This window comes from Tursiops truncatus, chromosome 6 (genome assembly GCF_011762595.2).
Source record: "Tursiops truncatus isolate mTurTru1 chromosome 6, mTurTru1.mat.Y, whole genome shotgun sequence".
In the NCBI taxonomy this organism is placed as follows: domain Eukaryota; kingdom Metazoa; phylum Chordata; class Mammalia; order Artiodactyla; family Delphinidae; genus Tursiops; species Tursiops truncatus.
The window spans coordinates 15,244,892-15,269,007 of record NC_047039.1 but is presented as its reverse complement, the minus strand read 5'-3'; the positions used below and the strand labels follow the sequence as shown (position 1 = coordinate 15,269,007).

Sequence of the window (24,116 nt, the reverse complement as noted above, 5' to 3'; positions counted from 1 at the left end):
CCTTTTGTTGTAATTCGAGAGCAGCAGCTCCCCTGGCCTGAGGGGCTGTGCGGGGGAGGCTGCGTGCCAGCGGCGCAGCCCTTCCCAGGCTTTTCTCGCCCAGGTTTCCGGAGCCTGAGAAGCCAGGGAGAGGGCTTTTCCTCTGGGAGATTCCTCTACACGCCCCCACCCGCCATCCCGCCCCCCCGCCGAGCTCCCGGAATTTAACCCTTCGGTGTTCTTATCCACCAGCCATAGGGCTCGTGCCTAACCCATCTCCGTATCCAGAAAGCCCAGCACTGACTGGCACGTAGTAGACGCTCAATAAAAACTGATGACTGAAAGAGTTCAGATACTTTCATCTACCTCTCCTGGGTTTCTCCTTTACGGGCAAAGCATTTTCCGGAGGTGACTACAAACAGCCCCCTTTCTTCCAGCAGATCGAGCCTCTCTCTCCTCTGAGAATCCGTTTTCTCCTTTGTAAATTAAAGGCTTTGGATTCAGTGACCTCTAAGGTCCTTCCCCACCTGGCAGGGCCAGGGTTAGCAAGCCCTGCGATCAGGGGCCTGAACCCGATACAGCTAAGGGTGCATGTCGTGCAGAAGGACATTCCATGCCTGGCTCTGAGGCTCACACTGGGGGCAAAGTGAGGGGGTCATGCGGGCTGGGGGAGCCCTCTAAGGAGATTCCCAGGGCTTCCTAAGCAAGAGCAAGGTCTGGCTGGGCAGCGTGGTGATCCTCCTCGGGGTCCGTCCTCAGTGCCCTCCTCCCACTCTGCTCCCTTCCAACAAACCAGCAGCTCCAGCCCTGATAGGTGGGGACTCCCAGTCTCAGCCTCCAGCTCAGACTTGTCTCCAAATCTGTGGGCTTGTAAATCCATTGGTCTCTAGGACATTCCCATAGCCACAGCTAACCTAGCGAGCCCCAAACTTGGCACCCCAACCCCTGGGACCCCTCTTCAGCCCTCTTCCCTACCGTCCACACTGAATCAATCCCCTGGTCTGGTGGGCAGTGGAGGGAAGGGCCAGGAGGGAGATGGGTGTGATTCTAAAAGGGCAACAGGAGGGACCCCTGTGGTGTGGAACTGTTCAGTATCTTGACTGTGATGGTGGATACAAGAAGCTACACAGGTGGTACAATTGTATAGAACTTAATATACACAAGCACACTCACACTACACACACACAAAGTAAAACTGAGGAAATCTGAATAAGATCAGAGGATTGCATCGATGTCTCCTTGTGATATTGTCCTAGAGTTTTGCAAAATGTTGTGGGAAACTGTGCAAAGTGAATGAGGGCTCTCTCTGTATTAGTATTTACAATGACATGTGAACCTACAGTTACCTCAATAAAAATTTCAACTGAAAATAAAAGCTCAAAGTAACTCCAGGGCCCTCAGGATGTGGCCTGAACGCTTGATACAGCTGACAGGGCCCCCCTCAAGGGCATTTCCAGCCTGCCCGTCTCCCAGCCACACTCTCCCCTCACCCCCATAGATCTTACTAACTGTTCTCCATGACTGTTTCACACCCCAGGGCCTTTGCACATGCCATTCCCTTGCCTGTCTGCTCAGCAACACCTAGTTCTTTGAGATCTCACTTAGCTATCGCAGTGAGCACCCTACGCAGTGCCTGCACACAGCAGATGCTCAATAAATACCAGTGGAACTGAGCTCTCTCCTCTTCCCCCCACACTTTCTCTGATCCCTCTTCTTCTAATCCTACCCTTCCTGTAAAGAATTAACCAATAAGGTATAAAATGAAACACTTTATAAATGCTGTTTGGCCTGATTATGAAAATAATGCAACCTCCCTGTGGAACATTCAGAAAATATGAGAAAGTATAATGAAAAAAACTTTCACCCTGGTGTCCTCTCACCCACAGAGAAACGTTTAACATTTTGGACTATTTCTTTCATCATATCTTTTAAAACCAAATTGTGCACAGAATTTTTGTGTCCAGCTTTTTTTTTTAAACGATATTGTTTTGTGCACATTTTTCAATGTCCTTCTAAATGGCTTTAGACTATTTCAGTCCCTAAAGCGACCACGTTCCATAGTGTCATTTCTCTACTCTTAGACATCAAGGTGTTTACGATTGTTACTAGCGTAAATTACACCAAGACAATATTGAGCAGCTACTATGCGGTTCCTGCTAATTGTTACGAATGAGAAAGCCGAGGCTCAGAGAGGCTAGGTGGTTTCCCCAGAGTCACAGAGCTGATAAGTGGTCAGGCTGGGATCACCAAAGGGTACATGACCCCTCTTGCAAGTTTAAGTGGCTGCACACCGGAGGCTTCAACAAGTCCGCTTGTGCTTCACTCACCAACCCACATTCCCAAGAGAAAGTGAGTGTTTGAATCTTGCACAGAGTAGCTCACTGATGCACTTCTGTTGAATTGGACCAGAGACCTGGGAGGCCACTTCAGGAAGGTAGTAGACCCTGGCTCTAGATGAAATATGAAGACTATATGCTTTATGGCTCTAAGTCTGTATGTGCCACCCTCATGTCCCAGGCTCTGTGCTGCCCCACAGGCAGGGCCACCCAACAGATTCTGAGTGCGTTTCTGCAGTCAGAGGACCTGGGTTCCAATCCTGACTCCACCACTTCCTGCCCTGGACGGGTGACTCCTTTGCTTCACTTGCCTCATCTGTAGGAAACACTTCACTCAAAACCTCCTAGAGGAATGAAAGGGCTGGATGCACAGTGGGTGCAAAACAGTCCCTGCCGTGTGACGCTGCAGCACATGTCGCTGTGCACTCCTGCCGCGCTGCAAGGCTGCGGGCGGGAGGGCACCGCACTGCGCAGACTCCCTGCCTGAGCCAAGCTGGGAGGCAGCGCCCTCCTGCCCGACCCCACCCCACAGGGGCCACGGGAATCACGTTCCCAGGGCACGATGATGAGTCCAAGGGCGTGGACTGTTTTCTCTTTTATTCTTGGCTCTCGAGTTTTGTTGCCAAATCACCTTCCTAACTGTCTGGGCGTGTCCCATCCCGGAAGCACAGCCTGAGACTCAGTGGAGGCCCGGCTGATGTGCTGGTCAGTGCGGGGAGGCTGGCAAGACACACACACCGATACATAGAAACAATGAAATATGGGATTCAGGAGGTGGCAAACGCTCCGGAGAAAACCGAAGCTGAGTAAGGAGGAGAGAATGTGAGGGAAGCACGGGGGCGGGGGGGAGGGGGGCCAGGGGGCCCCAGGAAGACCCCGCCCTGCGAGGTGGCACAGGCAGAGATTCAGAGGAGGGAACGAGGAGCCCTGTGGGGTGGAAAACTCGCATTCCTCTGGGCTCAATAGCACTTAACTTGCCTCATTCCTGCACTGTGCATCACTTCCTATTTGTGTTATAGTTATTTGTATATTCCATTTATCTCTCTTAGAAAACTATTACAGGCACAGATACCTTGTGCACGGATACCACGGGTCCGTGTCCCCTTAACCTCTGTGGTCAGCAGCGCGTATCACGGGCCATCACTCTCTGTTAAAGTGAATCAGATTGAACCGAAACCACTTGAAAGCCTGTAAGGCATGATTAAAGTAGAAATCATTTTAGTGGATATTATTCACGATTACCCATACTAGGAAGAATGGAGAAACCAGTAGTTTAAATCTACAGAACTGCAGAGGCTCCACCTTGCCTGTGTGTTAAGTCAAAAGGGAAACCAGCGATCAATCAGGCAAACACTGGTCCAGCCGTTTGGGAAAGTGATTTGGAATGTGTGTCAATGGGTCTGGACCTGGCCCTTCAGGAGGAGATCGTGGCTAAAGTAGTCAGGTTGGTCAAATATTTCACGTATTCCGGTGGTCCTATCTTGGCCAGCTATCTATCAGGCCCTACTATCTGGCTTTCTCACATTCGGAAATCTGCAGTGTTCCATCACAACCACTTTTGTTTTATTTTATTTTTTAAAATTAAGGTGTGGTATAGGAAATTCCCTGGCGGTCCAGTGGTTAGGACTATGCGCTTTCACTGCCAAGGGCACAGGTTTGATCCCTGGTCGGCGAACTAAGATCCCCGTAAGCCCCCATGGCATGGCTGAAAAATAAGTAAATAAATTAGTTAATTAATTAAGGTATGGTTGATGTACAATATTATATAGGTTTCAGGTGTACAACATAGTGACTCACAATTTTTAAAGATTATACTCCACCTATAGTTAGTATAAAAGACTGGCTCTATTCCCTGTGTTGTACAATATATCCTTGTAGCTTATTTATTTTATACGTAGTGGTTTGTACCTCTTAACCCCTTACCCCTATCTTGCCCCTCCCCCCTTTCCTCTCCCCACTGGTAACCACTAGTTTGCTCTCTGTATCTGTGAGTCTGCTTCTGTTTTGTTATATTCACTAGTTTGTTTTATTTTTTAGATTCCGCATATAAGTGATATCACACAGTATTTGTTTTTCTCTATCTGACTTATTTCACTAAGCATAATACCTTCCAAGTTTATCCTTGTTGTTGCAAATGGCAAAATTTTGTTCTGTATTTTGGCTGAGTAGTATTCCATTATATGTAGTAGTATTCCATATATATATATAGAGAGAGAGAGAGAGAGAGAGAGAGACAGAGAGAGAGAGAGAGAGGGAGGGAGAGATTTATTTATATATGCCACATCTTCTCTATCCATTCATCTGCTGATGGACACTTAGGTTGCTTCCCTGTCTTGGCAATTGTAAATAATGCTGCTATGAACATTGGGGTATGTGTGTCTTTTTAAATTAGTGTTTTTGTTTTCTTCAGATATATACCCAGGAGTGGAATTGCTGGATCATACAGTAGTTCTATTTTTAGTTTTTGGAGGAACCTCCATACTGTTTTCCACAGTGGTTGTACCAATTTACATTCCCATCCACAGCGTACAAGGGCTCCCTTTTCTCCGCATCCTAGCCAGTATTTGTTATTTGTGTTTTTTTGATGATAGCCACTCTGACAGGTGATATCTCATTGTGGTTTTGATTTGCATTTCCCTGATGATTAGGGATGTTGAGTATCTTTTCATGTGCCTGTCGGCCATCTGTATGTCTTCTTTGGAACAAAGAAGACTCTTCAGGTCTTCTGATCATTTTTTAATCGGGTTGTTTGTTTGTTTGATTTTGAGTTTGTATGAGCTGTTTATATGTTTTGGATATTCATTCTTTATCAGCCATATTATTTGCAAATATTTTCTCCCATTCAGTAGGTTGTCTTTCAGTTTTGTGGGTGGTTTCCTTTGCTCTACAAAAGATTTTAAGTTTAATTAGGTCCCATTTATTTATTTTTTTGCCTTTGTTTCCTTTGCCTTAGGAGAGAGATCCAAAGAAATATTGCTACTATTTATGTCAGAGAGTGTTCCACGTCTGTTGTCTTCTAGGAGTTTAATGGTTTATGGTCTCACATTAAGGTCTTTAATCAATTTTGAGTTTATTTTTGTATATGGTATGAGAAAATGTTCGAATTTCATTCTTTTACATGTAGTTGTCCAGTCTTCCCAGCATCATTTGTTGAAGAGACTGTCTTTTATCCGTTGTATATTCTTGCCTCCTTTGTCATAGATTAATTGACCATAAGTGCATGGGTTTATTTCTAGGCTGTCTATTCTGTTCCACTGATCTGTGCATCACCACCACTTTGAACGAATGTGGACACTTTATAGGCAAGAAGGTAGGGAACACCTTCTGCTTCCTCTTAGGAGGCAGCGCTCCCTAGTGGTTCACATCTCGCACCGCCTTGAGCATTTGCACTCTCCAGCGCCAAGTTGTAAACCCAAAGGGTTTTAGAGAACATCTGGCCCAAGCACCTTGATTTCAGACATGGAACCAAAAACCCAGAGAGCTGTCAGTGGGATCACCGCCCCTCGGCAGGTTAGCAGCAGCGCTGAAACGGGATCCAGATTGAGGTCTTCTGAGCCCTAGAGTCACACATCTGCTCAGAAAGCACAATTGTCAGGAGTGGCTGGGATAACTCTGCCTTTTCTCCAGGGTGCACATATTCACATATTCTGGTGGTCCTGTGTTGGCTGGGTATCTATCAGGTCCTCCTGTCCTGGCTTTCTCAGATCCAGACATCCATAGTTTTCTATCCATATACTGGTTTTATATTTTTAAAGTATAATTTCATTCATATAATCTATTTTCTAGGATGAATAATCATTCTTTGTCCAGGTGGAAGTGGCAAGAGAAAGACGCAGACCTGGGAAACCAGCTTAATCCTCGTTCAGGGAGGAGCCCGGGACACCTGGGAACAGGTGGGGTAGGGCTGGGCATAGACTGGACCCTGGGAATTTGGCAAAGCCACAGAATATGGGGTGACAGGTTCTCCCACGTTATAATTTTGCTGCCCTCCTCACTTCCCACATGCCCCCTCCACCCGAAAGTCTCCTACTGAGAGAAGATGGAGACTTTCACCTCACACAGTCATTTAGAGGAAAAAAAAAGTTAAAAAAAAAAATTGGTCCAAATCTCATTCCAGACACCTGGCTTCTCTGCCAGCTCAGACCACTTTGTCTCAAAAATGCAGCTAAAACAGGGAGGGGAAGGGCCAGACAGAAATGGGAGCTCTTCTGCCCCACGATGGGCTGGCATCTGGCAGGGCCCCTCCTCCGGCCGCAGCCCAGCAAAGCCCTGCTGGCTCCCGGAGAGCTCAGAGTGGCCTGCCCAGGTTGCTCAGGGTTGGCTGAGGACACAGCCTGACTCCGTTCCATTCCAGCCACTGGCATTTTATAAGGCTCCTGCGTGTCCAGACCCAGTTCAGCACCCCAGGGGAGGGAGAGGAGGTGAGAATCCTGCTGTCGCCAGCCCCTACCCCTGGGGAGAAGGTCCCCAAGAGCCCGCAAGGGCAGTTGCGTGTTTGAAATATCTGGGGAGGGTGGGAAGTCATGGTTCAGAAAAAAGGCCCAAACCCCAAGGGCTAGCTTGTCACCACGATGGCAGGAACACTGCTGCAGACTGAACTACCTCCCCCTAAATTCATATGTTGAAGCCTAACCCCCAGTATGATGGTATTTGGAGACGGGCTTTGGGAGGTGATGAGGGTTCAATGAGGTCACAAGGGCAGAGCCCTCAGGGTGGGGTTCATGGCTTGATGAGAAAAGGAAGACCAAAGCCCTCTCTTTTTCTCCTGCCACCGAGTTAAGGACAGCAAGAAGGCTGCCGTCTGCTAGCCAGGAAGGGGGTTCTCACCAGGAACTGAATCTGCCAGCACCTTGAGCTTGGACTTTCAGCCTCCAGAACTCTGAGAGGTAAATACCTGTCGTTTAAGACCCCAGTCTGTGGTATTTTGTTACAGAAGCCCGAGATGACTAAGACAGCCTCCTGGCCGCAGCTGGCATTGGTAACACCGTGACCCTGGGGGTTTTGTCTCCATCTTCTCTGACGCACAGTTACATTCCGCGTGTTACTCTGAGCCCCCGCTGCCCTCCCACCAAAGGGATCTGCCCAGTAAATCGAGGCACCCTAAAGATGTGGGAAGAGTGTTGTGTCTCCCCAACACCACCTTCCCCAGGTCACTGCCCTACCTTTCCTCCAGGTGACACCCATCCCCCAATTGGCCACTAGTGCTCTAGGCTAGCTGTGTTTCTCAGAGTGTGGGCTGGGGACCCCTGGGGGTTCCCAAGACCCTTTCAGGGGGTCCACGAGGTCAAACTATTTTCATAATCAAACTAAGATCTTATTTTCCTTTTTGTTCGTATTCTCTGGAGCTGGCGATGTGCCAGCAGCAGCCAAAGCACTTCCTCCAGGCTGATGGACGTGTACGGCGGAGAGCTCCTGGACCCCAGCCTCAGGTTTTCTCCTCAGGAAACGAGGGGTTGAATTAGATAACAAAGGCTACTTGTTCTTTTTTCTCTGAATCTTGGTGGAGGAGCAACACAAGGAAAATCAGTGCAGTCAGAGGCCCGTCTCCTGCTACTGCCCTCCTTGGTTGCTAAGAGACCATAGCAGAGATGCTTAAGCCAGCGCAGCACCAGTCTTTGAACATGGCCCCTCACTCCTTGCAGTTTCTACCTTGGGAATTGGAATTATTTTCCTTTAAAGGATCCCTCGAGCTCCTGAGCTGTTGGAAGAAAAGAAACAAAAAAAAAAAGAAAGATAAAAAAGAAAATGCAGCTCCCTATGGCTCGATATAAATAATTGATGGCCATTCAGTCTCATTCTCCTAGTTTTTCCTTATTAGTCCAATATCTATCTGCCTACCTATATATCTGTTTATCTATCTATCATCTGAAAACTTTTCAAATTATGGAATATAACCTAGTTAAGAATTTATATTTTATACACAAAAGTACATAAAATATAAATATGAACATAATAACTAATACAAAGCAAACACCCATATAATTACCATCCAACTCAAGAACTGGAATATTACTGGCATCCCAGAAACATCCCCACAACCCACAGGCTCCTTCCCCAAACTGCCTCCCTGCGCTGAAGGTAAACACTACCCCCCCACCACCCACCACCCTTTTGTTTGTTTGTTTGTTTGCTGTACGCGGGCCTCCCACTGTTGGGGCCTCTCCCATTGCAGAGCACAGGCTCCGGACGCGCAGGCTCAGCGGCCATGGCTCACAGGCCCAGCCGCTCCGCGGCACATGACGTGGGATCTTCCCGGACCGGGGCACGAACCCGTGTCCCCTGCATCGGCAGGCGGACTCTCAACCACTGCGCCACCAGGGAAACCCCCCCCCACACCCTTTTTTTTAATGGTAATGACTTGCCTGCCTGTCTCTCTCCAACCTCTTAATGCTTAATGTCCTTGGAGGGCTCCAGGGCTAAGATTTGGGGGATCCCATCCAGGCTCCTCGCCTTAACTACTTCTATATGCTGCCCATTCTAGAATGTATATCAGTAGCCTGGCCCTCTCCAAAACTCATCAGACTCCTGTGTACAACTCACCACTGGGTATCCAAGTGACACCTCAACTGGGTTGTGTCCCAAACTATGCTCCTGATCGTCTCCCCAAATCTGCCCATGTCTCTTTTCCTTTTAACCCCCAGATTCACTCCAAGTCCTGTTTGCCTTCTCTGGATCTCCAGAAACTAATCACTCTTCACCTCTCTACTTGTCACCTCTCATTTAGACGATTGAAATAGCCCAGCTGATCACTTTGCTGCTGCCTTGGCCCCAACAGTCAATTTTTGAGCCCACAGGCCAAGTAATGCTTTTAAAATGTCATTCAGATCCTGTCACTCCTCTGTTCGGCATCTTGCACTGGCTTCCCGTCGCCTCGAGGGTGAAAGCCAAAGTTCTTACAACAGCCCAGGAGCTGAGGCACACAGAGCTTTTTTGGCAGAGACTTAAACATCCATACTCCCTTTCTCAAATTAACAGAAACCATCCTTTTTAAGTGGTAGAACGCTACCTGGTGAAAATACTACATTTCCCACCTTCCTTTGCAGATAAGCACAGCCACACAACTAAGTTCTGGCCAATGAGATGAAAGCAGAAGTTTGCAAGGCATTTCCTTTGGAAGTCTCCTTAAAAGGAAAGGAGAGTGTCCCTCTTCATTTTCTCCATTCTGCAGCTTGGGATCTGGATGTGAAGGCTGGAGCTCTAGCAACCATTTTGGATCATAGAGATGAGGGCCACACTCTAGGAATGGTGGAGGAGAGAACCTGAAGGAAGCAACCTAGGCTGCTCACCTCTAAACTGCTTTTAAATGTGAGAGAAAATCACTTCGATTTTGTTTGAGCAAAGATTTGGGGGGTGTCTGTTAGTGGTAGCTGTATTGGGTCGTTGCTGATACAAGTAACCTATTCAAAGTCAAATAGCTCAGAAATGGCTGAGTCAGAATAAACCTTGTGGTTTAAGTCTGGAGCCTGGGGTCTTTACCACTCTTCCGCCCTCTGGTGAGCACTTGAGAAACATGAGATGATATCATTATCATCATCATTACAGAGTAGCAGAGAAGGCTCCTTCTTAGGTTACCATATGTTAATTGGTCATAAAATCAGTTTAGTGTGTCATAACTATCATTAAAAAAAAAGAAATCCAGTAGAATGAAACAGAAAATACTAGGGTGACAACTCTAAGACATTGATGAAAGAAACTGAAAATGACACAAATAAATGGAAAGATATTCCATGGTCATGAATTGAAGAATTAATATTGTTACAATTTCCATACTACCCAAAGCAATCTACAGATTCAATGCAATCCCTATCAAAATTCCAATGGAATTTTTCACAGAGACAGGACAATCCTAAAATTTGTGTTGAACCACAAGAAACCCCCAATAGCCAAAGCAATCTTGAGAAAGAATAACAAAGCTGGAGTCATCATGTTCCCTAATTTAAAACCACAAATCTATAAGAATCAAAACAGTATGGTACTGGCATAAAAACGGACCCTCTGCCCACCAACCCCATGCCTCTCTGACCTTGTCTCCCCTTTGATCTCTCTGCTCCAGTCCCACTGCTGTTCCTCAAATGCCCCAGGCCTGCTCCTGCCCCAGGGCCTTTGCACAGGTTTCCTTGTGCTACAACTGTCTTTCCCTGGGTCTCCTTGCCTCCTTTTAGACTTTGCTCCAATGCCATCTTCTCTGGGAGAACTTTCTTGACTGTAATATTTTCACTTCCATCCCCCACCCCTCTGGCATTTCCTATACACCTTCTCCATGTTTTCTTTCTACATTTAGCCTTTAAACCTTGGAGCATACTGTGGTACATTATTCATTTGTTTTCTTCTCCATTGGAATGTAAGCTCCACAGCAGCAGAGCTCGCTTTTTTATTTTCCTTGTTTTCTTTCCACTGCTATTTCAATACATTTGTTTAATAAATATTTGTGGAATGAATGGCTGGATTTCTCTGAGGCCAGGGAGTCCTGAGAGCAGACACAAAGCTGACCCTGCTGTCCCGCATGGCTCCCCAACCCAGCATTGTCTCTTACCGTCAGTTCCTGACTTCTCTCCTTTTGGAAAATCAGAAGTTCATACCTCTCTCAGTTTTCATAGTTTTACAAACACATTCACTTGTTCCCTACAAAGTCAGGGAAAGTTCTGTCAGTTTAACTGAGGAGCAGAGAGAGTAGAGAGAGTACAGATGCTATGCAGGGATTGGCTGTATTGAGGTAACTGCAGATTTTTTTTTTTTTTTTTTTCAGAGTCTGTGTGTCAGGGGTTGTTTAATAAAGAATTTGTCTGGTCTTTGTCCCTGGTTCTGGACAGGAAGCCTCTAAACCCTTGGAATCTCCCCAGTGATAGGAGTGTCTTTGTTGTTTATAGTCGGTCCCTCGGCCACACCTGAGTTTATGCTAATAAAATAACTCATGGTTTGCCCCTGGCTAGTTTCAGGATGGCGGCTGGCCATGCCAGAAAGATCAGTTATGTGATTAGAAGATTGGGGCTTGGGGCTACACGATATCAGTCTGACTGCCCAACCTCTGGAGAAAGGGGCTAGAGATTGAATCCGATTATGTAGCCAAGGATTCAACCAATCATGCTGATGTAATGAAACCCTGATAAAACCTCTGGACACCAAGACTTGGTGGTACTTCCTGGTTAGTGATGCACATCTAGTTGCCTGGAGGGTGGTGTGTCCTGAGGACAGGAAAGCTGCTTGTTTAGGACCTTCCCAGACATTGCCTTATATGTTTCTTCATTTGTCTGGTCCTGATTTGTATCCTTTATAATAAAACTGTAACTGTAAGTATTGTGCTTTCCTTAGTTCTTTGAGTCATTCCAGAGAATTATTGAACCTGAGGGTATTGTGAGAAGCCCAGAATTTGTAGCCAGTTGGTCAGAAATGCAAGGGCCTGGGGACTTCAGAACTTGCAGCTGGTGTTTGAAGTGAGGGTAGTCTTGTGAGGGGGACTGTGCCCTCAACCTGTGAAGTGTGGCCTAATTCTGGGGAGGTAGAATCAGAATTGCACTGCAGGGACTTCCCTGGTGGTCCAGTGGTTAGGACTCCACACTTCCACTGCAGGGGGCATGGGTTCGATCCCTGGTCGGGTAACTAAGATCCCGCATACCAAGTGGCGTGGCCAAAAACGAAAACAAAATTTTTTTTAATTAAAAAGAATTGCATTGCAAGGGGGAAACTCTATAGTCATCAGTGCTCTTTTAATTACAAGTGGAAATTGCAAGCTCATCCACTCGAGCTCTCTTAGGCACAAAAGGAAGCCTCATGGCTCATGAAATGGGGGGAGTCCAAGGGTAGAGTGAATTGAAGCCCGGATGGATCCAGGGACCCAGATGGTCAGGCAGGCCTCCTTCTCACTGAGGCTCTTCTCTACAGCCTTAGTGGGGAGCCTGGCCCTGCCGACTCCTTTGGATTTCTGGCTTCCAGAACACTGAGGCCAACAAAAAAATGTCTGTTGTTTTAAGCTACCCAAATGTGTGGTAATTTGCCATGGCAGCCACAGGAAACTAATCTACCTGCGATTCCAATGTGTTGGTTTGAAGTGGATTTCTCACTATCTGCCACTCATGCCTCACCACCCCAGCTTAGGACCCATGTGTGAGGGTGAGGGGTGAGTCTGTCCTGCTAGACCTCAGCTCTCCAGGCCTCAGGCCACCCTCTGCTCTGGTGAGCGAGCAGTGGAAACTCCCAGAGGTGGGGCCCGGGGAGACACAGGTGTGTTATCCAGGGAGCACCTCTGGTTTCCCACTAACAGTGGACTTAGATCTCTCTCACTTTGTACAATTCACGTGACCTTTCTGGACTTACACTGATAAAATGACTACTTTTAGCTTGTGATTCTGTTGCAAAGGATACGTTGCTTCTTCAGACGGGCAGTTCAGGTCCTGAGAGAGCAACAGAGAGCGAGAGCGAGGAGAGAAATGAGGGTTAGGGCAGCCACCAGGTGGCGACATCTCTTTCTGCAGCTGGACAGCAGGTGGACTTCAGTTCCTGCACTGGAGGAATGCCCCAGACCTGCCCATGGGGCCCCTGATCGAGCTCTCAGGGGAAGCTATCGAGATAGGATGACCGAGGCTGCGCCTGGAAACTTATATCCAAGAAAAATGATGAGTCTGATACTTGATTGGTGATTATTATATGGAGACAGAGGGTGATAAGAAAGAAGTCTAGAATGACATGCAGGTTTCTGGTCTGAGTTACCAGGTAGTGCTCAGAGGAAGGAGGTCTGGGAAGGATGCTATGCGGCATCTAAGTAACAGCTGCTAGGAAGCAGAAATAATGGTAACTCTCGAGCAGAAGGAAATGAAAGGCGGAGGATGGTATCTGGAGGCCGGATGACCCTCCCTAATATGAGGCCCAGCATAGTGTAGTGGTCTAGAGGAGGGCTTGGAAGACACTGCCCATGGGATTGGCCTGCCACCCACCTTCTGTAAAGAAAAATTGTTTTATCAGAACAAAGCCACACCTATACATTTACGTGTTGTCTATGACACATGTCACACTACAAAAGCAGAGTGAAGTCAGTTTCGGACAGAAGTCATATGGGCTGTGAAGCTAAAATATTTCCTATCTGGCCCTTTGGAGAACAATTCTGCTGATTCCTGGTCTAGAGCAGCACTGCTTAACTTTCAGTGTGAATTCGGACTGACCTGGAGATGGTGTGAGATGAAGAGTCCGCTTCAGGAGGTCTGAGACCAGTCCTGAGATTCAGAGCTTCTAGCGGGCCCCGGTCCTACTGAGGCTGCTGGTCCGGGGACCATGCTTTGAGAAGCAAGGACTTAGAGCAGCGCTGTCCAATGGAAGTAAAACGTGAGCACGCAAGTAATGTGCAAGTTTCTAGTGTCCACATCAAAGAGGTAAAAAGAAACATGTGACATGAATCTACTATTTTATTTAACTCAGTATAGCCCAAATATATTATGTCTTATGTAACCAATACAGATTGAGATATTTTCTTTATTTTGCGGGGCATACAAAGTCTTTGAAATCTGGTGTGTACTTTGCAGCCTATCTCACTTAGGACTGGCCACATTTCCTGTGGCCAGCAGCTGCCGTACCGGACAGCCAGCTCTGGAGTAGACTGGAGCCAGGCTGCCCGCCGCCAAGTCCCAGCCCCACCACTGACTCGCTGTGTAGCTGTGGGCAAGTGATGTCACCTCTCCATGTGTGTTTCCCCACCCTATAAAGTGAGAATAATAAATGCATCTCTTCAGGATTACGTGAGGTGATGAAGTGCAGCCTGTCTGGCATATCATAATCTGATGCTATTAGGATGATTCTGTCCAGTAAAGGAAGTCCTTTGAGCCTGGTTTCCCTCCCCCACGCCCCAGGGACAGAGGGTAGAGTTAAGCATACACACTCCTCAGTTCTTAGCCCATTGTTACCCCTTCCTGCAGGGATCTTCTTTTCCTTCATCCCACAAATGTTTATTGAGCCTTTTTTGTGTATCAGACCCTGTGCCGGACACTGGGGATCCAACACTGAAAGAAACACACGAGACCCTCCTGCCCCTGTGGATTACATTCCGGCAAAGACCTCACAAAGAATATAATGAATAAAGAATAAGCTGGGAGGTAGTACCTCGGGGAGAAATTAGAGCAGGGTGAGGGGCACGGAGAGTGCTGAGGAGGGGTAGAAGTGTCAGCTTTAAGTAGGTGGCCAGGTGGGCATCCATGGGACAGAAGTCAGGGAAGGTCCTGAGGCCAGTGGGGCTGGAGCAGTGAGTGGGGAGAGAAATAGATGTGGTGAGAGAGGTGTGGAGTCGGCGGAGACATATTGCGTAGGGCCTTCCAGGCCATTTTACACACTTTGGTTCTTCCTTGGAGTGAAATAGCCAACTGGATGGGTTTTGCCAAACAAAGGTCATGATATGAATTGCGTTTTTCACAGCTGTCGTGTTGAAGAGGGATGGGTAGGGATGGGGCAAGAACGATCCGTGCGGGCCGGAGCTGAGGCTTCACTGGGATGTGAGAACCGGGGCAGACCTGGGCAAGTGGGTGTGGTTGGCCAGCCTAAAACCAGAAGACCAGTTTTTCTTTTTTTAATTTTTATTTTCGATTGGAACGTAGCTGATTAGCAGTGTGGTGTTAGTTTCGGGTGTACAGCAAAGTGATTCAGTTATACCTATACCTGTATCTATTCTTTTTCAAATTCTTGTCCCATTTAGGTTGTTACAGAATATTGAGCAGAGTTCCCTGTGCTCTACAGTAGGTCCCTGTTGGTTATCCATTTTAAATACAGAAGTGTGTACATGTCAACCCCAAACTCCCTAACTATCCCTCCCCTCCACCCTTCCCCCTGGTAATCATTTTTTGATTGGGTTGTGTTTTTTTGATAATGAGCCACATGAGCTGTTTGTAAATTTGGGGGATTAATCCCTCGTCAGTCTCATCATTTGCAAATATTTTCTCCCATTCTGTGGGTTGTCTTTTAGTTTTATGGTTTCCTTTACTGTGCAAAAGTTTTTGAGTTTAATTAGATACGATTTGTTTACTTTTGTTTTAATTTCCATTACTCTAGGAGATGGATCAAAAAAGATATTGCTGCAATTTATGTCAGAGTGTTCTGCCTATGTTTTCCTCTAAGAGTTTTTATAGTATCCGGTCTTACATTTAGGTCTTTAATCCATCTTGATTTTATTTTTGTGCATGGTGTTAAAGAATGTTCTAATTTCATTTTTTTTTTTACATGTAGCTGTCCGGTTTTCCCAGCACCATTTAGTGAACAGACAGTCTTTCCTCCATTGTAGAGTCTTGCCTCGCAAGGAGACCAGTTTTTTGTTGTCCTCCTTTCATAGCCCATCTGTGTCCCCCATCACATCCACTTCAACGTGTAATAGTCGAAACATGCACACCCTCGTTAAGACATACAGTGTTGTGGGTCTCCCATTTCCATAAATGGCATTATGCTACCAATCTCGTATCTTTCTTCAGTATTCAGCACTGTCTTTAAGATCCATCCACCCTGCTGTACTTACCTCGCGTTGCTTCTAACAGCTGCACAGTGCTCACAGCACACATCTGCCACCTTTTACTTAAATAACACTGCTGAGAGCATCCTCCTGGAGTTCCCTCGTGGGCCCAGGTAGAAATGTCTCTGGGGAACGCTGGGTCTTAGACGTGTGCACAGCTAACTTTAAAGTGCTGCCAGCTTGCTTCCCAGAGCGCCTGAAGTAGTTTCCACCACGACCAGCAATACTGAGGCGACTGTCCCCACGTCACTGCCGACACTTGAAGTTTGTCAATTCCAGGGCGCAAGGTGGCAGCTCTTTATTTCCATTTGCACATCTCTGGCTCCTTCAGTTTCTTCCTTCTTGTTAGTCATTCAGGCTCACCCTTCTGTGGATCACCCACAAACCATTTTTCTTTTTTTCTTTTTTGGCTGCACTGCTTGGCTTGCGGGATCTCAGTTCCCTGACCAGGGACTGATTGAACCGGGGGCCCCGGCAGTGAAAGAGCCTAGTCGTAACCACTGGACCGCCAGGGAACTCCTCCCATAGCCCATTTTTCTTTTGGATTTCCTCTTTCTGGCTGATTTACAAGAAACCTTGCATAACATATATTAATCCCTTTTCAATTTTAGTCACTGCAAATACCATCTTGGTCTGCCACCTGTTAGCTTTGACTGTGATGGCTGTTAACAGAAACTGTTACTTTTGATGCAGCTAAATCCATCCTTCCCCTCTCCCTGCATTTGGTGCTTTTGGGGGTGGGGTTTAAAAGGTGACTAACTTTAGGACGATTTAGAAGGAAAAAAAATTCTGAAGCTCTGCTTAGAATAAGATCATATACAGAGATTATTTCCTCCAAGCTGGGCTTGGAGAAAATCCCCATCTTGTTTTGCCTCTACACATCAATACCTAATTTGGGGCGTTCTTTTTCCTTTTTTCCCCCAGACTAAATGGCTAAGAAGTAAGGAAACCACTTGAAGTAAATTTGGTTCTCCTAAGTTTTTCTACATAAAGCTTTAAAATGCTTCACTCCCTTGACAAACTTTATGGTGAGAGGGAAGAGAGAGAGAGGCCTGGGATTCCACCCACCCTTCACACCACACTGCACGTGGTTTTAAATCTGCACAAAACTCTGCCATCTGGAAAGAAGAGAGAAGATTGAGAATAAAAGATTTGTAAAATATGTGTTTCCCAAACCCTCGGGACCTAAAGAGTTAGTAACTTGACAAAGCAACTAGCTTTTTTTTATTAGACTACAGATATTTATGAAACACTGGGCGCTATTTGGTGTTTTCTTTGTTGGATTAGTTATAAATGTCATGATCCATGTTCAAAGGGATTCAGGGATGGAACAGACAGACCGATGGACAACAGGGCCACAGAAAGCTGAAGAGGATTTTAAAATGTAATTTGAACGTTACGGAGAATGGCCAGGAACTTCCAGAAAATTCTGTTTTGCTGCCATGACCCAAATAAAGAATTTTACAAGGCTGGGTGGAGCCCATTGAACGTTGAAGTGTCTCAATCTTTTTGAATTTAAAATCTAGGTAATAAAACAAGCTTGTGCCACGTGGAGAAGATGGACTCTTAGGAGAAAGTGCTGAGTCTGGTTCCTGGAGTTTAAGTCATGTGCAATCACAGGCAAGAAGAGGATGATTAGTCCTTCCAAAATGGCCCACTTCAAACTCTGATTATCACGAAAAGGGTGGAAGGTGGTATCAAAATTACCAGTTATAAACCTGGAGGGACAGCGAGAAGAGCCAGCCTGGGACTCTTACAGAAATAATCCAGTGAAAGAGTACGTCCCACCCTGGGAATTAGGAATGCACTCTGTCTTCTGGTGACCTGGCCACAGACCAACTTTTCCCCCTTCTCCTTTTTTCAGGAGAAAAAAAAAAAAAAATCTCCTTTTCCCTCCCTTGAGTTTCTGTGTTTATACAAGAAGCCCGTCTTCTGTGTTCATCACCACCACGTTCTGTGAGAAGCTTTCAGCAGTTTTCTCAGGGTGGAAATCTTAAGGCCGGCCTTTCTTGTTTGGGCTTCTTGTTTGGGTCTCTGACACACAACGGGGCTGTTGACAGAAATGGTTAAGTGGCCGTGAAGTCTGGAGCCCAGATGCAATCCACCTGCCAAACAGGATCAAGGGTGATGGCGGAGATGGAAGGCCAAGCCAGCTCTTCAGCCTCAATGGAAGTGTTAACAGAAAGCAGGAGGGGGAGCTAAGCTTGCTGAGGACAAAGGAAAACGCAACAGATCAATCAACTCTCCTTTGTTAAGAGGCAGCAGATCACAGGCTGAGGCCATCAGGCTCCCAGACGAGATGGGGCTGGGAGGACCCTTCGGGGTGTACCGTTTCCTCGGTGGGACGCTCAGCTCCAGGCAAATCCCCAATCTGCACGTTGGGCTTTGCAAAGGGTGCTCCTGTGTCTTTGATGACTTTCCATAAGAAGACAGTCTGACAGAGATGACGTTCACTTCCCTGCTCCCAGGCCAGTGAGAGCACCGCAAACCCCTCTGTGCAAACTATTAGCATTTCGGGATCTCAGGGAAAAAAAAAAAGATCCACTTCTGCATTCCAGACTCATGGGGCAAATGGAAACAGATGAAAAACAAACCAAAACCCAGAACTGTTGCCTTGCAGATCTGTTAACAGGGGCAACCACTGGAAGCAGGTACTTCACTTCTTCCCTAAGATGTGGAATAAAATGTAGACATCTTTAGATGCCTTTGGTATATTTTAATGTATTTATGGACACAGAGGCCCATATTTATTGAATTGCCTCAAAAATTATTTAAGCAGGTTTTCTCTTATTATTATTCTTTCCCTTCCGTGGTCACGGGCTGGGGCTCCGCACTACCGCGCTCACCATACGCCCACATTCCCACTTGGTTCTGCCTCCCCCGAGCATTCCCTGCTTTTATTTTTGTTGTTCTTTTTTTTTGTGGTACGCGGGCCTCTCACTGTTGTGGCCTCGGCCATGGCTCATGGACCCAGCCGCTCCGCGGCATATGGGATCTTCCCGAACCGGGGCACGAACCCATGTCCCCTGCGTTGGCAGGCAGACTCTCAATCACTGCGCCACCAGGGAAGCCCCTATTTTTGTTGTTCTTAACAGCCAGTCCCCTTCCCTTTCCATCTGTCTCTATCATCTATTTTCAGGTTATGGCTCAGGCCCCTCCTCCTGCAGGAAAAGCTCTATTTATATATTCTCAAATAGCTGAAGAAGAGGGGCAGTGTCTAACAGTTGTTAGCAACGTGAACAACGGGATTCATGTTTCTCTAGAAATAAACCAACGGCTTTAAGCTTAGATCTAATTGCAAAACTGGCAGCAATGATTTTACTATTTATGAGACAAAATACGTAAGGTTGGATAATTTCTTTTCTTTTCCTTGTAGGTGTATATACAGTTAACGGGTCCTTTTAAATGATAACCTTAAAAACCATAGTCTCGGGATGGCCTTTATCGCTGATGAAGGGTCGCTATTACGCCATGGTATATATTTCTCCTTGTGAAATGCTTGGCTTCCCTGCACACAGGGAAACCCGCACACAGCAGAGCTTCACTACACACACGCCAGATACAGCAAAGGCATGGAGTGCACAGTCAGACTCAGACAATTTATTTTACTGAATGTAGGTTCAAGTTCAACTAGGCATTCTAACAGGTAACATGATTCAAACGTCGGAGAGAAATCTCTTTAAATCCCAAGAAAGCAAGCTCACACACAGCCTGCGGGCCATCGAATGAACTTTTTATTCTCGACACTCATCCGTGTGGAGTGTGGCCACGTGAGGTTGCCAAATATAGAAAGTGATAGACACCACAACCATCTCCCGAAGATAATTATTCTTTGAATGGAAAACATCACTTAAAGAAAAAACATTTAAAGATGCTCCCTTAGTCTGTATAATTCCTAAACGTAAAATATCGTCTTAGTAACAGAACAAAGAACTCGCCTTGGTTGGTCGCATCATTCATTACGGAAGGGGAAAATCAATAAAAATCATAAAAAAACAAAACCCTGAAATAGAAATAAATAAATAATTTACTCATAGGTAGTTTTGCTGCATTGCACGTTACCACACAAAATTCTAAAGCTGATTTTTCTTAAAAGCTTGGAAAACACATTTGCCTGTTGGAGTTTCTTGCTAAGTGGTGCATGCTTCTCAGAAGGAAAAGTATTCTATGTAGGCCTGAGTTTCAAATTTAAACACTGGGTAATCTAGCGCTTGCCCTCCTGGGGGCACAGCTGTGATGATGGGAGAGCAAGCGTCTCCCCAGCCCCCGAGGTGGGGAGTGCTGCAGAAAGCCAGCAGTTTAGGGTGAAAATGGGCAGAAACCACAGGTGCAAATCAGTCTGTACTTTTAAATGGATTGTAAAATCTTCGAGACCATCCTCTGGAGGTTCAGAAAGGAGCAGCCCAGATATGACGATGGAACAGAAGTGTTTACTGGAGGAGTCTTTCCACCAAGAGTTAACACAGAACATTGCTCTTTGAGAGGCTTTTAGCAAGTTCCCACCAGTCCAATTTCTCTTGCTTTCTGTTGCTAAAAGTGCTCAGAGTTTACGGCCTTCTTGGCCAGCCCTTAATTGATATTCTTTGCTTCCTGAGTTAAGCCCCTCCGGGGCTTGCCTCTCACCCCTGCCTGCGCCTGCATCGCTGAGAGAAACTTCCCGGCCGTCTTCTCCTCCCTGGTGCTGGGTGGAGAGAAGCTACTGAGCCCTTCTCATGGCTGCAGACATCTCAACACAACACTGTGAGCCCTCCTGAACAGCACGTTTTAAATTTGGGCGGGGGGAAGGAGGAGTATGCTACTTGGTTTATTAGAAAACCGATCTTGAAAAGAATCTAGAGGAAAAGGTAAGTGAAATTCTGGTGCATAAACAACTATTTTGAGATTGAAGTTTGGTCACTTCTCTTGCCCCTCTTTTTGTGCTCACGGGTGGTAACTACCTTCCTGAATGAAGAGGACGCGGCTGTATATCTGGTCTTGAACGGGACTCTCCACGCAGGGTCAGCAGATGTCTTCTGTAAAGGGACACTTAGTAAATATCTGAGGCTCTACAGGACACGTGCAGTCTCTGTTGTGAATCCGTCACTTTTTTTTCCTTTAATGACCCTTTCAAAATTGAAAAACCATTCTTAGCTCAAGGGTCTCCTAGATTTTCCCTGTGGGCAAGTTTGCCAGGCCTGCTCCGGGAGTTCTTTGGCACGGGACACGGCACCGAATTGTGCAAAGTACAAGGCCGCTGGGCCTTGGAACCCTAATCTGGGGACTTCTTTTGGAGAGTGAGTTAGGTCCTTGCAGTTGGATGCTCAGGCTTGGATCCTCCATGCTGGTCTCTACTACACTCCCCAAATGGTACAGAGCTGGACCAGGTTAGCATCCTTTATTTAAAAAGTGGCTATTTATCGTAGGAGGTCTTAATTTAGGCCTATTTAGATCTATGCCTATGCTAGCTTATCCTTGCCTTGATTTGAAAGGCCAAATCACCTATTCTAGGCATTCTGCAGGTCAGGGCCTTACTACTCCAAATAGCTGGCGGCAGAAAAGCTAACATGTAAACTTACTTCTTTACCACTAATGCCACCCACAGTCCGCAGGGCAAGCCTCCTTTAAGAAGTCAAGGAGAAGCACACCAGTTCACTATGCCCCTGGGGTACCCATGACACAGCCCGTGTGTGGCTGCGTCTTGAAAAGGAACAGTGTTTACCAGGGACCAAGCATTTAAATAGCTGGAGACCAGCATTTCAGAAGCTGGATTTTTCGAAAGACATCTGTCTCCACCCTCTCTGAAACAAGTCTCTCTACACATCAGATGCTATACCACCATACAGCTCCCCTAACCTTCTTTATATTTGAGAGGCAAACTTTCTACCAATAATTTGTCCGTTGTTAGAATATTCACTTTGAAGAGCAGAATCACAGGATTTGCTTTTCTTTCATAAATCTGTAATCTTTTAAGTCATCAATATACTTGTATGCCACATTTTTAAGTAATTAATGGACGAGATGAAAATCTAAAAATTTTTTCTGAATTAAATAAGGGCTTCAGTGCCTGAATTCTTTCTCTCATCATTGATTTTTTTAAAAAGCAGTTGATGATTCTCGAAATATACATTTGTTACCAACTAGACGAATCTAGCTGTTCTGGAGTTAAGAAATAGCTTGTGCGCGCACACACACACACACACACACACACACACACACACACAACATCGCCTAAAAACTATGTATGAGAATTCCCAAAGCTTCTAAACTAAACGAATAGGTGAAAACCCACTGATCTCATACATGCCAATCCAGTTGTCCTTTTTAGGTTTTTGTTTAAAATGTCAAACGTGTTTTCTTCAGAATGTGAGTTGATTTCTCGTGTTCAGTTCTTCTCTTCATTTGGATTTACAGTGGCCCTGCCAGCACAGCCTCAACCGCGACAGTAAGCTAGGTCTCTGAACTACGAGGGCAGGGGGATACCGACTTGAAGATGGAAGAAACCGGAGCACAATTAAACAAGCACGAACGAGCTACTGAGAAATAAGGACGTGCCTGTTGACAAGCACCAGCTCCAGTTCTAACAACACCGAAACCAGTGAACTATGAATTTTCCAACTCAGCAACGTAGCGTTCTAAGGCCGCCGAAAGATGGCATGAAGAGAGTAACTACCTGTGGTCAGAAGAAGCAACAGTAACGGGGAATGATTCTTCTAAATGAAATGAAACAGTGCATTCTGAAGCGTGTGCTTTTAGAAGTGAGAGCACTGCACTCCCTCACTCTCTCCCATCAGTGGGTTTCATACACAGACACGCGCACACACTCTCACCCTCACACACACACAGCGCTCTGGTTATCATTTCACATTTTTCAGGTCTCTTCACTATCAATTTTAAAAACTGTTACCTCTTGGTGCCTATACCTCTCTATTTTGGATAGAAACAGTTCTGATTTTTTTAACCTGCAAAGAAAACACACAGCAACAGCCCTGAACAATAAATAAAACTAAACATCTCCCTCTTTAGGTTAGCGCTTTCAAGACAGAGAGAAAAAGGGGATGATCAGTCCAGTCGGTATGTGTTCTGGTTCTGTGAAAGCGTCACCCCTCGGTCCCACCTCCCCTGACAGAGAAAAGCCTGCCGTTTCCCTCCAATATTAAAGTGCATCTGTTTAAAATCAAATATACCTTAGAGAACAACCAAAAATCTTAGTAATTTTTGGCAGGTATCCTGTGCAGCAAAAATGAAGTGATGTTCCCTTTTCCCTATTCCGCAACTTAAAGCTGGACACAGAACGGCTAAATGCAATGCTTCTAGGACAGCAGAGTTTACGAACAGTGGGTTTTGGTTTTGTTTCAAGGAACGAAAAGGGAAAGGAAAAACAAAACAAATGAGAATGAAGAGGAGAAACCCTGAGGCGAAAATGGCTTTTCCGTTAGAGTCTTTCTGGGGCTCGAACTCCGGTTCATAAGGTGCTGGCGATCTTCTGGGACGGAAGGCCGTCCTCCAGCCAGACGGTGGCGGCCGAGCCACTGCGCGGGGCCCGCCTGTGAATGCGCCGCAGCCGCAGCAGGTAGAGGAGGATGGCGAGCAGGACCACCAGGAAGCAGCCCGAGAACAGGTAGTGATTGTACACAAAGGAGAAGCCCCGCCAGTGCGCGTGGCTGGCCCGGAAGGTCTCCTGCTGGATATCTCTGCCCACACGGGAACAAGAACAAACATGAGAACGAGGCAGGCGGGAAGGGTGACGTAATGATGCGCAGGGTGGGGTGGGAGGGGCCTGGTTTAGGACTCAGCTCTGCAGACGGAAGCTGGAACCTCCGTCTCCCAGACTCAGTTTCCCCTCCTCTAAAATGTAGGATACTGTGGCCCAGCAGAGAGTAGCTGTAAGTATGAACACGATAACCTGTGAAAGGGTATTCTTAAGTCTGTAGCTGTTACCAGCATTATACTTTGGGTAACAAAAATCAGAGAAAGTTAGAACTGTGAGTGTTTCACTAACACACAGAAGCTAACGTGGAATCAAACCACACGTCTATGATCAGCAACACCCACTACTCACACGTTTTGCAGTTAACCCAGCTAAACGTGCTGCTGGGAGATGCTTAATTAAATGAAGGGAAAAAACAAAAACAAAAACAGCTAATACCTCATTGGTTAGTGAACCAGGGTTCTTATGGGGGGGCGGCAACTGACAGCTAAGTCTGTGAACTTGAGTGGGAAAAAGGCGCACCTTTATTTTACCGACCTCTGGTTGTAATGCAGCATTTTCACTGAACGTGAATGCAGACAAAAAGCTATCGCTACTGTAGTATCAGCAGAACAGTGACTCTGTTCCTAGAGGAACTCAC

General features: G+C 46.3%; 1 protein-coding gene and 1 long non-coding RNA gene across 15 annotated transcripts in view; one reads left to right on the top strand and one right to left on the bottom strand.

The window, feature by feature from the left end:
• The first annotated feature begins 2,987 nt into the window (after window positions 1-2,987).
• Window positions 2,988-19,790, top strand: LOC109550880 (uncharacterized). Of its 5 annotated transcripts, XR_012332396.1 has the most exons (5): window positions 2,988-3,121; window positions 3,567-3,759; window positions 6,102-6,208; window positions 7,097-7,201; window positions 9,359-13,755. It is a non-coding gene; the product is annotated as an uncharacterized lncRNA (long non-coding RNA). The 5 variants fall into 5 exon arrangements; XR_002177569.3 differs by lacking the exons at window positions 3,567-3,759; window positions 9,359-13,755 and adding an exon at window positions 16,714-19,790; XR_002177565.3 differs by lacking the exon at window positions 3,567-3,759.
• Window positions 19,502-24,116, bottom strand: part of ENTPD4 (ectonucleoside triphosphate diphosphohydrolase 4) — a 39,634-nt gene continuing 35,019 nt past the window's right edge. For all 10 annotated transcript variants that reach the window (XM_019941286.3, XM_019941293.3, XM_019941287.3 and 7 more), the window contains one exon: window positions 19,502-23,459. In XM_019941286.3, coding sequence (XP_019796845.1) covers window positions 23,231-23,459 — 229 coding nt within the window. In that variant the 3' untranslated portion in view covers window positions 19,502-23,230. The remainder of the gene's footprint in view (window positions 23,460-24,116) is intronic.